Raw genomic sequence first — 18,677 nt, forward strand, 5'->3', positions numbered from 1 at the left:
GCGAAGGAACAAAAAATTGGCGGAAGAAAAAAAACATTAATCAGAACAAAACCATTAGGTCTTTCAACCGAAAAAGGTTGAAAGACCTAATAATAATAATCAGAAGAAGAAATACAGTAAGGTCTTTCCTTATAGAAAAAGGAAAGACCTTACTACTACTACTACTACTACTACTACTAATAATAATAATAAGTCAGAAGAAATACAGTAAGGTCTTTCCCGTTTTGAAAAAGGAAAGACCTTAATAATCAGAAGAAATACAGTGAGGTCTTCCTGATAGAAAAAGGAAAGACCTTAAATACTTGACAGTGAAATTAAAAATATAGGTTATAGTTACTATGCATTTTCATTCTAAACAAAATATTCAAAATACAAATATGTAAGCTGTAAATCACTCATGGCTGCTTATCATGTTTAAACCTGCATATTTAGACATGAAAATTTAAGAAATGCAGAGTTTGGTTATTTTACACTGCATGTTCCCCTGCTCATATTATTTACAGACATTTTGCCAAATTTAATAATCGTATCAAAACTTTAAATCAAAAGAAGATTTGATTTTAGCATTTTGTATTATTATATAAATTGTCGAAGTTAAGATAGAGACAAAAGATAGGTTTGTTACTCCTTTTGTGGGTTTTCTGATGAATGGGGAGTAAATTGTCATTCCAAAGGTTTATCTACTTTATTAAGCCAAAAGAGTATTTTTTCTAGTTCAACCTTTAAAAATCTCTAAACTTTTTGTGTTTCCATTGTCTTAAAACATGTATGTTTTTTTTGAGGAAGTTATATTTATTTAAACATTAAAATGTAAGCTTTAACTCTGATAATTCAATGTGCCATGTATAAACATGTGGACTAGAGGACGTTCTAATCTCCATGTCTTACACACATATTTCAAAAAGTCTTTAACGTTTAGAGTCTTAGACAGAAAGTTTGTCTAAACTTGCTGTGTAAACGACCCTGAAGTGAAGCCATTCTTAAATATTCTGAAAACATAATACTTTTAAATTTACTAGTATTTCTTTCTACTTTAAGTGTATATCCCGATGCGGGATTTTCTCGCTGTGTTGAAGACCTTGGGCTGGTCTCTGCTCTTTGGTCGCGATGTTGTCTCTTTGACTCATTCCCCATTTCCATTTTCAATTTTATATATATATTACTTTGTTGTTAATATGGTATACTATATTTATCTTTTATTGATGAATAAATGTTAGAATAAACTGTAAAATATAAATATAAATATAATAAATATAAATATAAATAAACTGTAAAATATAAAAATAATTTAAAAACAAATATATGAATCTAAATCTGCTAAATAAGCGTTTGAAAAAGTCATGCTGAGTCAAATGTTTCATTCAGGTCGATTCAGCAATTCTTAAGATTACAGATTGCTGATTATTTGAATAATACTGAATGAATGAAGTCCTTTTACTTATATGTCAATCTTTATAAGTCACCATTCTGGCTTTTCCTTTTGATGACTGAATTTCAAGGTAGGTATCTGTTCAGAGTCATTCACTGAAAAATAAAAAGTTTAACATCTTATTTTTCTTTGCAAATACATAGATATATGTTATGAAGCTTTATACATCCCACCTTTGTAGTATAGTATTTTGGTCATTTTTCAAAGTATTCTGTTTTCTCACTTTTGATAATTTGTGCTTTTTTTTACAGTGTTGTCTGCATGGCATTTTGTTTTGCTTTATTGTATAGTATTTAAATTTGTTGACTTCTCAACATCTAAATTTTGATATTTTTATAGACGATATTTGTTTGATTTTTTTCACACATTGTTATCAATAAAATGAAATTCTATGCAACTATCATACAAGTGAACAATTTAGCTAGCTATAAAACCCGGTCTAACTAGCTTTGGATATTTAAAACTAGGTGTATCGGTTATATTTCGACTTTCATTAAATCACAGCTTTCATTTAGGTTGAATTGGATTTATAACAGCAAAATGATAGTGAAAAGTTTGTTTACGAGAGCTAAGATTTAACCTTGCATAAACTTTAAAATGCTCAATAAATATATCTTCAAAGTAATGACACATCCGCAGGACAAAAACGTAACCTATTTTTTAATTTTTAAGACGAAAAATATGTGAAAAAGCAAGAACTGGCATTTTTATATTTTAAAGGTTTCAAATGTACAAAACAAAATTAACAAAAAAATTGGCCGGTACCAACCTGCAGTATAGTTATTTTGGTACTTTTAGTCAGTTCAATGTCTAACATAGGAAAAATCGAATTCCCTCACAAAATCTTATCGGAAACTTTAGTCTAATAAGTATCTTGTCTTGTTTTTCTCTATCATATTTAGTTTTGATCTACTTTTAGCAACATTTACAATGTTAACTTGTTGACGGACATCGCCGATCGACGATGACGGATACCAAATTATGGCGTTAGCGCAATTTCTTACGGGATATTAAACATACGCTGCATTCATTTAAATACGACAACATAAGCATTCTACACATTTTTTTCTTTATTATAAAATAAAGCACTTTAAGTTCATTTTGAGTATTTGATGTCTCCCAAAATATCTTAACTCAATTACAAATTCAACTAAACTAGTGGGTCACCTGTGTTTTAATTCGAAGTGTGCATGTCCGTCGCATGTCCGCTTAGTCTGCTGATGCACAGTAAAAATGTATGGTGAGCCGGGTTATCCCATTTTGAACAAAAAGATAATGGTAAAAAAAAACCAAGGAATTTCAGACAATCGAAAAAAATAGTTTTCCAATAATTCGAAATCGGTTTTATAAGTAATACTTTCATAATTTGCAGCTTTAGTCATTGCATTATAAAATTACCAGATATTTTAATGATCAATGATTTTTCTTTGAAAATGCCTTCGAAATGAAGTTTAGAACAGTTCTAATAAATAAAAAAAACAAAAAAATATTCACAAATGTGACATTCTGGAAAGAATAGTAAGTTTTTAAAATAATCAGAAATATACAGTTTAGTTTCAGTAACATCACTTCTTATCCTTCGGTGGTGAATTATAATGGCAAGTTTTAAAACTATATTCCACTGAGTTTGTAAGTTAGATCGCATAATTGGCATAATTGACTAACGTGAACTTCCGTTTGTTTTACGTTTTTCTTCATTCTACCGATGGCATGAATCACCAAAACAAATTTCATTACCCCACTCGAAGTAGTTTTAATGTAAGAGCAAAAATAGTTCCTGTTCATAGGCCCATAATTAATTAAGCTGAATTAAGGTAATGACCTTGCTATTTACTATACAATTTTCAGATTACAAAATAACAAACTAACAATTACCTTTAAATATCGCAGGATACCTCGGTAAAGTACTTTTCCTCACATTGGCTCCTTCTATAGTCCATCGAACAATAACAATGGGATCCTCACTATAGGTCACAAACGATAGACCATCACTATTTAATTTGATACCAACAATCTATAAACAATAAGTACATTTGTTTTTATCGGTAGTCATTTAAAACAAGATTTCACTTTAGAGTTCTCATTTTGCATCCTACTTGTTATAGTTTGTCAGAAAAATTCAAAATGATACTTGAGATAGTTTTTAAAAATATAAGTTTCCAACCTATAAATCATTTTTTTATATATATATTTACTAATTATCTAAGATCAGTACTATATGATTTAATGGGGAATGTGTCAAAGAGACAACAACCCGACCAAATAAAAAAACAACAGCAGAAGGTCACCAACAGGTCTTTAATGTAGCGAGAAATTCCCGCACCCGGAGGCGTCCTTCAGCTGGCCCCTAAACAAATATATACTAGTTTGTCTTTTTGTTTGTTGTTTTTTCGTTCTTGGTTTTGATCTGTTTAGTCAGAGTCCTTTTGCGCAAATTATCAACAGTTATTTACATTGGTTACATGTACCTACGTCAGTGGACTGTAGTAATTGTTTTCTATCTAATTTTTTTTTACATTTTTTTTACTTAAAATAGCTTTTGATTTTTTATATTAAAAAAAAGTTTAAATTTTGTCTTTTATTTTCATCATACAGAGCTCTTATTCCTTGTGTGATTTTGTCTTTTGTATACAACAGTTTATTGTTTCTATTTGATTCTGTATTTTAAATATTTAAGCCTCAATCATCTACAACGAAGCAATAACTGTCGAGATGCAATTTTGTGAAAAACAATTGGCTTAAATAAGTTTATTTTCTGTGTGTGTGTGTGTGTGTGTGTGTGTGTGTGTGTGTGTGTGTGTGTGTAAAGGCCGTTTGAAAAAGAAGGGTTGTTAATTTTTTTTTTAGAAAAGCCAATTTGTTCCCAATTCCATCAAATATCATTTGTTAAACAACCATTTAAACTCATTTTTTTTTTGTTTTAATAAATTTTCTATAAATTTACTGTATTTTCTATCAAAACTATTGTAATTTGTCAGTTCTATCTAGTTCTATAAATCTTAAATTATACGTAATGTGTAGGATTTTACAATTTACCGGATTCTCGGAGTTCCCTTCCAATCACTTTAAAGATTTATATTGTTTTCAAGGGATTTGAAATAGAACAAGGAATGGAAACGGGGAATGTGTCAAAGAAACAACAACTCGTCCAAAATGTACAAAACATCTAAATGCCGCAAATAGGTCTTCAATATAACGAGGTATCCCACACCCAGAGGGAGGCACGAGAAGGCCATAAAACAATTGTGTAAATTAGATAAGAAAAATGGACGTCACTCTACAATTTAAAAAAACACACAAGACTGACAAACACTAGAGGTTCCAGACTTATATGACAGGCGCAAAACAGCGGCGGGATTAAACATGTTTGGTAGGCTCTAAACTTTCACCTCTAGCCAATTTCCAATAAATAAACACACATTGATGCGTACAATCAAAATCCAGTTCAAGAGAAATCCGAGTTCAATGTTAGTTAAGACAAAGTGAGAAACTAACCAAAATGATCGACACAATTACCAAAACTACAAGCAATTACTGATATGTCAGCTCCAGATCTCAAGTGAACCGGTAGCAAAATAAAATCCTGTCTTAACCTATAGTTATATTGCATAAAATAAGACCAAACAATCTAGTTTAATTAGTTTAAATATTTAGTTATGATGTAAAATGTTTAAAGTTAAAACGGATAGTTAACACTGGCATGGGAATTGATAAATCATCTCTTTTATAATTACATTTTAGTATTAAATTTCCCATTAGAGATAAATATATCCATATCCAAGAAAAGGCAGAGTTCGTTGCTAGTATTAGCTTTATTTAAAGAAACTTCGAACGGATAAATCTGTTTCGTGTAGATACTGAAGTCGTCATTATTGAGAGCCAAAATTTCATATATATAAACAGCTTAATCAATTAAATGTAGTATACCGGTGTTCAATACCATAATTTGATAAGACGAATGCAAATCTGGGCAACAAACCAAAACAGAAAGAAACGCATCAATTATAGAGGAAAACAACTGAAGAACAGAAACACTAATCTCCATCACAAGCAAACGCCAGAATACATAAAAACGGACTGTCTGATAATAACAATTGCCATATTCCTGACTTGGTGCAGGACATTATAAAAGTGTTATTAAATCGTGGTATCAGATGTTGTTTAGATGGGTCTTAACTATTTAAGACATAAATTGTGATTCCAACAAAACAGAAATAGATCTGCAATAATTGGTGCAATTTTAGTCCCCATGGCTATTCTGAGGTCACTTTCTGTGAAATTATTACAAATAATAAATTGATCAAATTCCAGGTAGTTCCAGTTGAAACTTTGAGCATGTGCAGGTTAGATTTTAGGATGATACCATATATAATATCCCAGCTGCAAAAAAAAACCGCTGTTAAAGCATTAAAAAGGAAATAACGGCATATGTTGTGATAAATCCTAGGTATATATGTAATTGTCTTAAGTGTGATTATCATTGTCATTTACAATCATCTTATAAATATGACCTGACTTAATTGGTCAGCTGATTTTAATTCTTTTTAAAGCTTATGTCCATGCCACTTGAATTGTTGAAACTTATTATTTTATAACGATAGAAGATGGTTTTAGATACTTAAATGAAATACTCCCATCTTTTTACCATTTTTGTTTTTATTGTATAAGTCCGTATCTACACATAATGAAAATAACTGGGAACTTCATTACAGCGTGTCAATCGAATTAAGTATATTATCTGGCCGAAATATCCTAATTTTCATGTCAATGCCTGAGGACAAAACTAAAAAAGATAGTTTCAAAATCCAAACCCCCCTAAAAGATGAACTCGGAAATTATATCATATACTGTGAATTCATTTATTTTCGTGGTTTGAGGAAAACTTGCATATTCGTGGATATTTAAATTCGTGGTTTCTGTAAAGTCTGCATACATTCCTTAAGAAAACTTGTAATTTGTTGAACATTTAAATTCGTGGTTTTTTGGTATCCACGAAATCCACGAAAATTGGTATCCAACGAATATTAATGAATCCACAGTATATCTTTAATCAATAATGTTTTCTGTTTATTATTTAAGACATATATTGTGATTCCAACAAAGCAGAAACAGATCTTCAATAATTGGTGCAATTTTAGTCCCCATGGCTATTCTGAGGTCACTTTCATTACAGCGTGTTAATCGAATTAAGTATATTATCTGGACATATCCTAATTATCATGTCAATGCCTGAGGACAAAACTAAAAATGATAGTTTCAAAATCCAAATCCCCCTAAAAGATGAACTGGGAAATTATATCATATATATCTTCAATCAATAATGTTTTCTGTTTATATTATTATTGATCATATCACCTAGTGTGTTTTCTGATGGAAAGTGGTCTCGTTAGATACCATGCAGCACACCTTCTTTTGTTTATATGAAACGTTACCTTTTTATCAAGGGTAAGTGATGATAACTGCAGGAATGAGTTCTTATCCCAGAGATGTAGTGTTGTTGTCATATCACTTTCGAAAGTCAATATAAATGGCGATTGTGGAGTGTAATGAATAGAAATATAATCTAATGCAAATCCATAAAATCTTGGATTGTGTCCAGCGACTCTTTTCAGCAGAGAACCTAAAATAAGAAACATTGTAAAGGGTTTTTCCAGTTACATCACAACCAACGGTTAATCATAAATACTTCATCAAAATCATTAATTGTGGCTGTTTATTTAACGCATCATGTAAACATAACGGAATTTGATGAGACTGTTATTAAAGAGTGAGGGTTAGCGCTATAGAACCAGGTTTAATCCACAATTTTCTACATTTGAAAATGCCTGTACCAAGTCAAGAATATTACAGTTCTTGTCTATTCGTTTTTGATGCGTTTTGTTATTTGATTTTGCCATGTGATTATGGACTTTCCGTATTGATTTTTCTCTGTGTTCAGTATTTTTGTGATTTGACTTTTCACTTCATCAATATTTAGGTAAGTCGGAAAAATACAAACTGGTCAATTAGTAAAATTTACAAAGATATATACAAACCAACATTATAGCTTATATGGAAAGAACATTACCATCTTTTGTAGACCAGACACGCATAAGTTTATCCTCATAAACAGCCATGAAAATATCATCATCAATGAGAATACAATTCAACGGACGACAATTCTCCCGGATATTGAAATCTGTAAGCTCATGTAACAGCTTCTCTGAAAAAAAATATAACCAGTGGTCAATGGAATATGTGCCACGGACAAATAACCAATATCTTTTCTTTTCAACTAGAAACAAAATCCAACCTTGTAGCTACTGAAAGTAAAACTTTCTTATATATTTATTTCTTTTTACAGTAAAGGGGTAACGTTTTGGTTTTGGTGGATTTCAATGTGTCTGCAGTTCGCAATTGTCCTCTTGAAGTTACGCATTTACTTCGGGTGGTTTTTTTTGTATTGCCATGATTCCTCTTCATCTAATTATAACCATTGAACATCAGTAAACGACTATAGTACCTATTTTTACAGCGGTTTCAAATGCATTATTATCAGATATCTGTATGTTGACATTTACAGAACTATACATATCTTGCAAGCAATGCAGGATTTTATTCATATGTTCTTTTTGCATTTGACAAAAATATACAGAGGGTAAATCTCTTTCAAAGCTACACAACTTTAAAACTGGCAATGCCAACGGGTGATCTTTAAACAGTACAATTATTTTAGAGAAAACATTTTTATTTCAAGGATTCCTAATACAATATAAAACTTGAGGTACTGTAAGCAGAGCTCAAGAAATATTACTCCTCCCCTTGTAAAGATTATGTGTTGGTATTGGAAACATCAAAAACAATTTTGACCATAAAATAAAAAAGGAGATGTACAATGACATTATATAATTAAGAATTTGAGAAAGTCTCATTAAATTATGATTAGGGGTCAAGAAGGAGTGGCGGATACAAAATAGGTACCCCTTTGTCAAACTCTATGAACGAATGTGCACAATGGCGTTATATGATTAAGAATCTGTTTTACTTAAAGAGGCAGAAACAACGATTCCCCCCAAAGCTTGTGTATATTTTGTTCAAGTATGTAATTTATTTTAAAATTGAAATACGTTTATACATGAACATGTAATAATAAAAGTAAGAATATGACATATGATTGCCAATGAAACAACTCTCCCTCAGGGAACAAATAGTCATCTGTACATTTATGTATTGGCCACCAGAGAACAAGAAAATCATATTTTGTCATGATTTATATTTCAATCTCAATTCATGACACAAAAACTTCAGGTTTACAAAAGGTTCAAAAGCATAATAAAGTGTTTTAATTAAGTTGTTGGTTAAATTGATGTTGACCTTCAATGCTGAGCAAGACCTCTGTATAAAACTACAAGTGTAACAGCCACACAATGTTTGAACCAAACAAAATTGTGTTTTCTTTGTTTGCATTTATATCATGATGCTATAATTTTGTACATCTGTACCTTTATATACATCAAATGTTCATGTGTATCTAACTTTTCTACAGGTATACTTGGAAATGGGAATTATATTATATAAGTCATGTCCCCTTTATCATGATTCCTTCATTTGATTACCACATTACAGTGTATACATGTATGGCAATGAGACAGCATTCCCAACACACAGACAGAAATCAGTTTCTTCTTATTTTAAATTTTTATGTATCATACTCGTTTATATTTATGTACATATATGTAGTTAGTACATCTAGAATTTGATACAAAAAGTAAGATGTCATGATGTGGTATAATTGCCAATGAAGCTTTGCTTAACAATTAAGTTGTGTTAATTTTATGATTTGGTCAGGTAAATATTTACCCATGACTTTTGGTAGGCAGTAGTTTTATAAGTGTTTACATGTATATAAATGTATCATTTTTACTTTCCTACTGACTTTTTGGTCCTGTCTTCTACATGTACATGTATATCATGATTCATTCATCTGAAACTTTTTGATTGTGTATGTTAAAATTGTTGCATGTATATATATATTAAGCATGTTGGTTATTAATGTATTTGTATATACATTGTATACATGTACATTTGTATACTGGTACATAGAATTTCTTTTATTCTCACAGAAAAGAAATACCTTTTCAGTTGGCTCCAATCTCCGCATTGAAAACATGATTGATCATGTTAATTGTGCTGAATGTCACGTAAGCACTTGCAGCTTTTTCTTCGCTGTCCATTTGTATTGGTTGCCACTTTGTACAGTAGGCAGGATTTTAATACGAAATGAGCGACATAAAAAACAGACACTATTTCAAACATAATGGTAAAATTGCATACTTTACTTTTAAGGTTGAGAAATTAAGATGCATATGACAAGGCTGCAGATCGAATCATAGGTACATGTGTCGGATATAATTTGTTCGACCTCAATGGACTTTTTTTTTTCTTTTTTTTTTTTTTTTTTTTTTTAAAGTTTTGAGTACTCGATGCCACAGCTTCTTATCCTTACTCTAAAAGGGTAGTTTGTGAAAATATTAAAACTGAATGAGAACAGAACCATATCCCCCATGTTAATGCTGGTGTTTGCCTTTAAATATTCCATACAAAAATAGGAGGGCAGAATAATTTTACCAAGCAACTGTAAGAATGTTAGAATAAGTAATATATGGCAATGAATGGGTTGAAAAGAAATATTCTGTCCAACAAAATACAGGAAATAACCAGGGACATAACAAAAAAAAAACAAGCCCGACACCTGTTGAAAAATCATAAACATTTAAAGGAAAAAAAAAAACTCTTCGGGCCAGTGCATGCCCCGGCCATGAGAACAAATTCAAAAAGACCTCCCAATCATGATTAACAAATGATACCAGTCACACTTGATTAACAGCAGACATTCAACAAGTAAAATTTGAATACTATTATGCAGGTAGGTAATTTATTTAAATTTAAAAATAACCAATGACACACCAATCAAACAAAAAAATCTTGAATTTCTTGATTCTTTATGAAAATGAAACTTTTTTCTGTAAAATGTTAATGGTTTACAATACACAAACACTAAAAGAGGCATAGTAGGCCAATCTATTAATTTTATATATTGAACTCACACTTGTGAAATTATAGTTATAAATACAAACACCCAAGATGCGGATTCCGAATTTGAACCAAAAAAGGGGGAGGGTAGTCCGAGATTACTCTGACGTCCGACGGCTGTTTAGCCAGACAAGCTGGGGCCGTGGGACGTCAGAGCTTGTCCCATATCAAAAAGTGGATATTTGCCCACCCAAAATAGATGCGCTACTTCCTCGCTTCTGGAGCAGACTGAGGGCTTTGGAATTATATAAATCGGGCATCAATCTCTTCAGTTTTCATTTATCTCTTCATTTATGTAAGTTTCACCTACCTGCCAAACCTTTAATTTTCTATATTTTAACATTTTTCAGTGAAGTAAGAAGTTTGAAATTTATATTTTGGTGTTGTACTAAGAAAGTTTGAAGAAAATGGAGACATTCAAAACTGTAAAAAGGAAACTACATTTTACACAATCACTGTTGAGGACAATTACTCTTGATATAATATGATCCAAAGATCATATAAAAGAAAAGAAATTCGGTTGAATTGCCAATGAGAAAAATATTCACAAGAGTTGTTTAAATGATGTATATATAGTAAGTAATATCAGGTCACCGTATGTCCTTGAACAATGAATAAAAAAACCAAGCTATAAAAAGATCCAAACATAAGACATGTAAGAAGAAGAGAAAAAAAATTAACAAGTTTTAAAAAAAATGTGAAAATGAAATATTATATGAACCAGAGGCAAGCACTAAAATACTTGGGATATTGTTGCTGTACTCTTGAATATACATGTAGAATGTTTAAATGGATTTTTAATCAGAGTTATCATCAATATTCACCTTTTTTAGCAACAATTTATTGTATGACTGAGATTTCTTTACCAAAATCCTTGTATGTGTGTATTGCATTAGAAACATATTTTAGTTGCACACTAGGTGACTATATGGAAACACAGATAACAACTGTATTGCTTTAAAATGAAGTACATATTGACTGTTCCATCTTAAGTTCGGGCAATACAACTCAGACATAAAAATCAAACCATACATATATATATTTTTTCCAAAAAAATTCAATTCTTATTGGTATAAAATTGAAAATAGAAGATACCAAAAGTTGGCAAAACATTAACAAGAAAAAAGAAGTTATCAAATCCAGACAATAAAAACAATAAAATAATTCACTACATAATTGATCATGACTACGCACGATAATCATGTGTTTTGATAAACACATTATTCTCATGCGTAAATTTATTCCATGTAATACGCACGTACCTCTATTCGCATAATTTTCGTGCGGGAATCATGCGAAAATCATGCGTGAAATTCACGCACGATTATCGGATGTAGCTCGATTTGGGCGTTTTCCGTGCGAAAAAAACGCAAGATTTACGCATGATTTTCGCACGATTATCATGTGTGGCACATTTACTAGTGTAGTATCCACCATTCCTGTGTCAAAATTAAACAAAAAAACTATTTGTGTCTTCCAGTAGAAAATATTGTTTAAACTATGTCCAATATTGTTCATTTGATCAAATCTGTAGAAATGCCTTTTTTGACGTTTTCAGCGTATTCATTTACCGTCAAATGAAAAACAATAATCATTTGCGGTCTTTTTTACGATCTGAAATTTTATTTAAAGGTGCAAAGATGTTTTTTTAAGTGTACGAACACTGTTATGGAGAAGTACGTAAATATATCAAAGAAAATAAACATGATCTTTTTGTTTGTGTCTATTCAAAATGTCTCATAACGATCTTTTTAAGAGGAAGTTGGGGGGAAAATGAACTTCATATAACGGACAGATGGACAAAATCGACTTTCATTTTATACGAATCGAGGAAATAATAACATTATGCCTGCACTTTCTTAATCTAAAGAATCTACATACCTTCTTTTATATCATACATAAAATAATTCAATAATGAATCTTTTCGACCCAAAAAGACTATGAAGCTCTTGTTATTTGGCACTAATTGTGGCGATACCAAGAAATCAATGTCTGATCCAAACTTCAGACGTAATTCCTCTACTAACACCTTTACAACTGTCCTGGCTTCAACATCTACCACAATAATTGTCTCGTTATCTTCCGGAACACTAACAAACATGGCTACCATGGTTCCATCAATATTTGACTTAAGTAAGAATAAAGAACAAAAATAGTAGTTGTTTGAAAATAAGAGAGATACAAAGCTACCTATTATTGTATTAATTCAAATTCAAATATTTATAGCAAATAGACGATACAAATATTTAATCAAAAATTGTAAAAGTAATAAAATTTCTCTCGCTAGTAAAAGTTAAAGTAATTTTGTAGTTATATGAACAGGCTCACTAAAGCCTATTTTAGTGCAGAAAGATTACCTGTGGTGACACTGTGATGTTAAACCTATGTGTTATGTGTGCTAGTGTATCAAAAATGATATCATTAGTTTTTTTGTTTCTCTCATAATTTCTGTCATAGTTTGAAAACAACAAAACAATTGTTAAAATCTTGCATGGTCAAAAATGGGAGATTGACAATTTCAGTCATATCAAATTATTCGTAGATTCTATTTTGTTGACGTTTTTGCTGTTTACAGTTTTTCTCTATCTATTATATATAATATTCAAGACAACAATCGAGAACTACATATTTCATACAGTAAATTTTGTAGGAGAAGTTACCAAGAAATGAATTGTCCAATTGCTAATTATAATTGTCTAAAAATTTTGCAAACGAGCATATCATTCCCCTTTGATAATATTTCCTTCATATTTAACTTTTTAAGATATAAACCGAAATCTACATTTTCCCAATATGTCCAATTCTAGCAAAAGCGGTATTTTTCTTGGCGAGTAAGAAGTGAAAATACAAACTTAATACTACCAATTATAATACAAACGAATAATCAGTCCAAGTTGCAACGTAGTGAATCGCAGGCACTCAACGAAGGCCATGCAGTCACATCTACGGTTTCACTATGATATATAACGATAACATGCTACGAGATGTTGTGTTTTTTGTTTTTATCAATCACACAGTCAGCAACGGAAATACTAGAAAAAAGTACAGCTACCAGACGCTCTTTTCGTCTAAGCGAGAAAACAAGTAGCTCAGCGTTCAATTTCAAAACTACGGAGTTCCATTAAACAAATCCCTTAATAAATGGAACAGTTAATTACTTTTAGTTATTTACCATTCTTCTGTTATTTTGTATTTAGCCTAAATCCGCATATTGTTGGAGAAAATGAGATCTTATTAATGTCACTCTTTGTTAAAAAGACTACATGTTTATTACGAATTTTATGCTGAAACATGTCATTTCCGAAGGGTTAAGATAAGAATCAAAATATGCCTATATTTTGAATCTGTATACCGACACATACAATGACTTATTATTCTTATGAATTGAGTTTAAAATACAACCGCCACGTGGTGCTATGTTTATTGAACTGGAAAGGTAGCTTTAACGATACTGATCAGGTAGCTCTAACGATACTGCATAGGAAGCTCTAACGGTACTTCATATCAAGCTTTAACGGTACTGAACAGGTAGCTCTAACGATACTGCATAGGAAGCTCTAACGGTACTGCATAGGAAGTTATAACGGTACTGCATAGGAAGTTATAACGGTACTGCATAGGAAGCTCTAACGGTACTGCAAAGGAAGCTCTAACGGTATCGCATAAGAAGCTCTAACGGCACTGCATAAGTAGCTCCATATGTGAACAACAAAATTGTACAGGTAACTTTGTTATGCTCACTATATAAAACACGGAAAACACATTTACCTAGCATAACATTATACTATAATATTATAACAGATGTTCCTGTCTATAGGATGCTTATACAAAGAAGAAGAAGAAAGACAATTATCATCCAAATATCTAAACGTGTTATTAAATTGTTATTTCAGATGTTGTTTTGTATAGGTCTTTGCTGATTTTAGACTTGATGAGGGTTCGTCAATTGTACCAATACAGAAATTGAACTGCAATAAGTTGTGCACAGTTATTGCCTATTGGAATTTCGATTCCTAGGTGATATTAAAAATCTCCTTAGCGAACGAAAATGTTGTCTAGTGAAAACTAAAGTGCAGCTGGCATATCAAAGCAGTTCCAATTAATATAGTTCTTTTGTTTGTCACTAATAAAAATATCCGAAAAGATTTTGAACTTATTTATTTTTGACTTTTAAATGCCCATTTGATTAGGTATCTGATGTTTTTCGAAGTGAGATTATGGGACAAAGAAGTATAAGTGGAAGATAAATCAAGACTTTGAACATATTCGAAATCACCAACATAAGCATGCAAGTATCTAGTACTTCCAAGGAATTTTTGACACTCCTAAAGTAATTGATACATGTACCTCTTATAAATACTTACACCATGTTTTGGTCATAATTGAAAATCAACTGTTAACAGAACTTCGAATGTTTCAAACACTTAGGCGTTTTCATCTCAGGAATAGATTACCTTAGCTGTATATCTGGCAAAACTTTTAGGAATTTTTGGTTTTCAATGCTTTTAAGCGTCGTACTATATTTGGACTTTTTAACATTTTTTGATTCGACGCGTCACTGATGAGTCTTATGTAGACGAAACGCACGTCTGATGCAAATATATGATTTGAATCCTGTATTCTATGATGATTTATTTAGATTTACTGTAAATGCCTCAAGTTTTGTGATATAAGCTAAAACAAATATTTTAACTAATGTTTTATTTTTAGCCATGTTTTATTTTTAGCCATGGTCGTCATGGTTTATTTTGACAAAACAGATCAGAAAACACAAAATTAATTCTAGATACCCTTTATATCATTCAGCTAAGGCTTGGTAGAAATTTGTTTAGTAGTTTTAGAGAACATTTCTGAAATAGTTTACAACGGACGGACAGACAGATGACGGCTCTAAAATAAAATTACTCACTTTATAGTATTCGTCACAAATATGAACTTACTCACTTTATAGTATGCATCTCTAAAATAAACTTACTTACTTTATAGTATTCGTCACAAATATGAAAATACTTACTTTATATTCTGCAGCACTAATATCAGAGTCTGGTAGCTCAATTGCATAAGTTGCCTTTAGTGTCTCTGTGTTGTAAAACGTCACATTCTTTCCAGTCGATACCATAATTTCTTCAAATATATAAGAAAAATGTACAGGGGTCGGAAGTCTTTAATTTTTTTTCATGGCATGCTTTAATAAATTCAAATAATTATCAAAGGTATCTGGCTTATAATTTTGTACACCAGACGTGAGTTTCGTCTACATGTATACAACACTCACCAGTGTCACTAAAATCAAAATAGTTACAGGATAAATTGAGTACAAAATTTAAGTGCATTGGGAACAATAAAAAAACAAAAATAAAACTAAGGTAATATTAACCTGGGGTAGAAAATTCGTAGTATTTGAATAGTAGTTGAATGATTTAAGGTAATGCAAAAAGTACATTTATAACAATAAACATATCATACGTATTACAAGTCGAAACATAGAACAAGTTATATGGTAATGCACTGATGACCCACTACGTATCCCTAATTGGTTAGTTAAATATCTAGTAGTTGAAGGCCGCAGGTCGAATCTCCAATGGATTTCATTCCCTCTGTATGGTCCATACGGGTCAGTAAAGAACCGTATAACGGAATTATCGCACGCGGGGCTTTTTCGATTGCATTTGTAGAAAAATTAACAATGAGATACAACAACCCTTATAGATGACGCCATATTAAACAGAAGGCGTGACGTCATTAACCCCATATGAAATTTACTTACCCCTTACGGATCCATAGGGGTCACCATGTAAAGGCGTTAAACCAATCACAATGCGGTAATTTACCCGCGGTGTGATAGTTGCTGATTACTTGGATGATGATACCCTTAACACAAAATGTCCACCAGTAAAAGTATTGAACCAGTGGTTGTAGTATATAATAAATCAAAGGTATCAGGCTTAATATTTGATATACTAGGTGACAGACTTATGTCTAATGAACTTCTTATGAATTTTATTTGGGAGATTAAAAATAATGAGAATGGAAATGTTGAATGCGTCAAAGAGACAACATCCCGACTAAAGAGCAGATAACAGTCGAAGGCAACCAATGGGTTTTCAACGCGAGGGGAAATCAAACACCAGGAGGTGGGCATCAGCTGGCCCCTAAAAACTAGAGGCTCTAAAGAGCCTGTGTTGCTCACCATGGTCTATGTGAATATTAAACAAAGGACGCAGATGGATTCATGAGAAAATTGTGTTTTGGTGGTGATGTATTTGTACGTCTTAATTTACTGAACATTCTAGCTGCTTACAATTATCTCTATCTATAATTAACGTGGCTAAGTACTTTCAGAGGAGAAGATTGTTGTAAAAGATTACTAAGATTTACGAAAAAAATGGTTAAAACTTGACTATAAAGGGCAATAACTCCTAAAGGGGTCAACTGACAATTTCGGTCATGTTGACTTATTAGTAGATCTAACTTTGCCAACATTTATTGTTTTTTTACAGTTTATCTCTACCTATAATTATATTCGAGATAAGAACCAAAAACAGCAAAATTTCCTTAAAATTACCAGTTCAGGGGCAGCAACCCCACAACGGGTTGTCCGATTCATCTGAAAATTTCAGGGCAGATAGATTTTGACCGGATGAACAATTTTACCCCCATGTTAGATTTGCTTTAAATGCTTTGACTTTTTTGTTATAAGCCAAAAACTGAATTTTACACCTATGTTTTATTTTATGCGGCCATCTGGGTTGATTGACCGGTCATCGGACACATTTTTTTAAACTAGATACCTCAATGATGATTGTGGCCAAGTTTGGTTAAATTTAGCGCAGTAGTTTCCGAGGAGAAGATTTTTGTAACAGTTAACGACGACGGACGGAAAGTGATGAGAAAAGCTCACTTAGCCCTACGGGTCAGGTGAGCTAACTAGAGGCTCTAAAGAGCCTGTGGCGCTCACCTTGGTATATGTGAATTAAACAAAGGAAGCAGACAGTTCTTGTCAAAATTGTGTTTAGGTGATTGTGAAGTGTTTGTACATCTTACTTTACTGAACATTCTTGCTGCTTATACAATCTATAATAAACTTGTCTGTGCAGTTTCAGTGGAAAATGTTAGTAAAAATTTACAAATTATAAAAAACACAAATTTTAAACAAGATACATCAATGATGATTGTGGCCAAGTTTGGATTAATTTGGCCCAGTAGTTTCAGAGGAGAAGATTTTTGTAACAGATCATGGAGATTTACGAAAAAAGGTTAAAAATTGACTATAAAGGGCAATAACTCCTAAAGGGGTCAACTGACCATTTTGGTCATGTTGACTTATTTGTAAATCTTACTTTGCTGAAAATTATTGATGTTTACAGTTTATCTCTATCTATAATAATATTCAAGATAATAACCAAAAACAGTAAAATTTCCTTAAAATTACCAATTTAGGAACAGCAACCTAACAACCAGTTGTCTGATTCATATAAAACTTTCAGGGAAGATAGATCTTGACCAGATAAACAATTTTTTTATGTCAGATTTGCTCTAAATGCTATGGTTTTTGAGTTGTAAGCCAAAAACTGCATTTTACCCCTTTGTTCTATTTTTAGCTATGGCGGCCATCTTGGTTGGTTGGCAGGGTAACAAAACACAAACTTTAAACTAAATACATCAATGATGATTATGGCCAAGTTTGGATTAATTTAGCCCGGTAGTTTTAGAGGAGACGATTTTTGTAAAAGATCATGGAGATTTACGAAAAAAGGTTAAAAATTGCCTATAAAGGGCAATAACTCCTAAAGGAGTCAACTGACCATTTTGGTCATGTTGACTTATTTGTTAATCTTACTTTGCTGAACATTATTGCTGTTTACAGTTTATCTCCATCTATAATAATATTCAAGATAATAACCAAAAACAGTAAAATTTCCTTAAAATTACCAATTTAGGGGCAGCAACCCAACAATGGGTTGTCTGATTCATCTAAAAAATTCAGGGCAGATAGATTTTGACCAGATAAACAATTTTACCTCGTGTCATATTTGCTCTTAATGCTTTGGTTTTTGAGTTGTAAGCCAAAAACTGCATTTTACCCCTATGTTCTATTTTTAGCCATGGCGGCCATCTTGGTTGGTTGGCCGGGTAATTAAACACAAACTTTAAACTAGATACATCAATGATGATT

General features: G+C 31.7%; 1 protein-coding gene across 4 annotated transcripts in view; it reads right to left on the reverse strand.

Moving 5' to 3' along the window:
• Positions 1-314: 314 nt before the first annotated feature.
• Positions 315-18,677, reverse strand: part of LOC134693316 (NACHT and WD repeat domain-containing protein 2-like) — a 68,751-nt gene continuing 50,388 nt past the window's right edge. For 2 of the 4 annotated variants that reach the window (XM_063554068.1, XM_063554067.1), the window contains exons 23-28: positions 15,516-15,625; positions 12,383-12,629; positions 7,497-7,631; positions 6,862-7,049; positions 3,305-3,443; positions 315-1,524 (exon numbers count right to left, since the gene is read on the reverse strand). In XM_063554068.1, coding sequence (XP_063410138.1) covers positions 1,460-1,524; positions 3,305-3,443; positions 6,862-7,049; positions 7,497-7,631; positions 12,383-12,629; positions 15,516-15,625 — 884 coding nt within the window. In that variant the 3' untranslated portion in view covers positions 315-1,459. Of the gene's footprint in view, positions 1,525-3,304; positions 3,444-4,929; positions 5,810-6,861; positions 7,050-7,496; positions 7,632-12,382; positions 12,630-15,515; positions 15,626-18,677 lie in introns of those variants that run through there. The other 2 variants (XM_063554069.1, XR_010102385.1) reach the window with 2 other exon arrangements.

Source organism: Mytilus trossulus, chromosome 12 (assembly GCF_036588685.1).
Source record: "Mytilus trossulus isolate FHL-02 chromosome 12, PNRI_Mtr1.1.1.hap1, whole genome shotgun sequence".
Lineage (NCBI taxonomy): Eukaryota > Metazoa > Mollusca > Bivalvia > Mytilida > Mytilidae > Mytilus > Mytilus trossulus.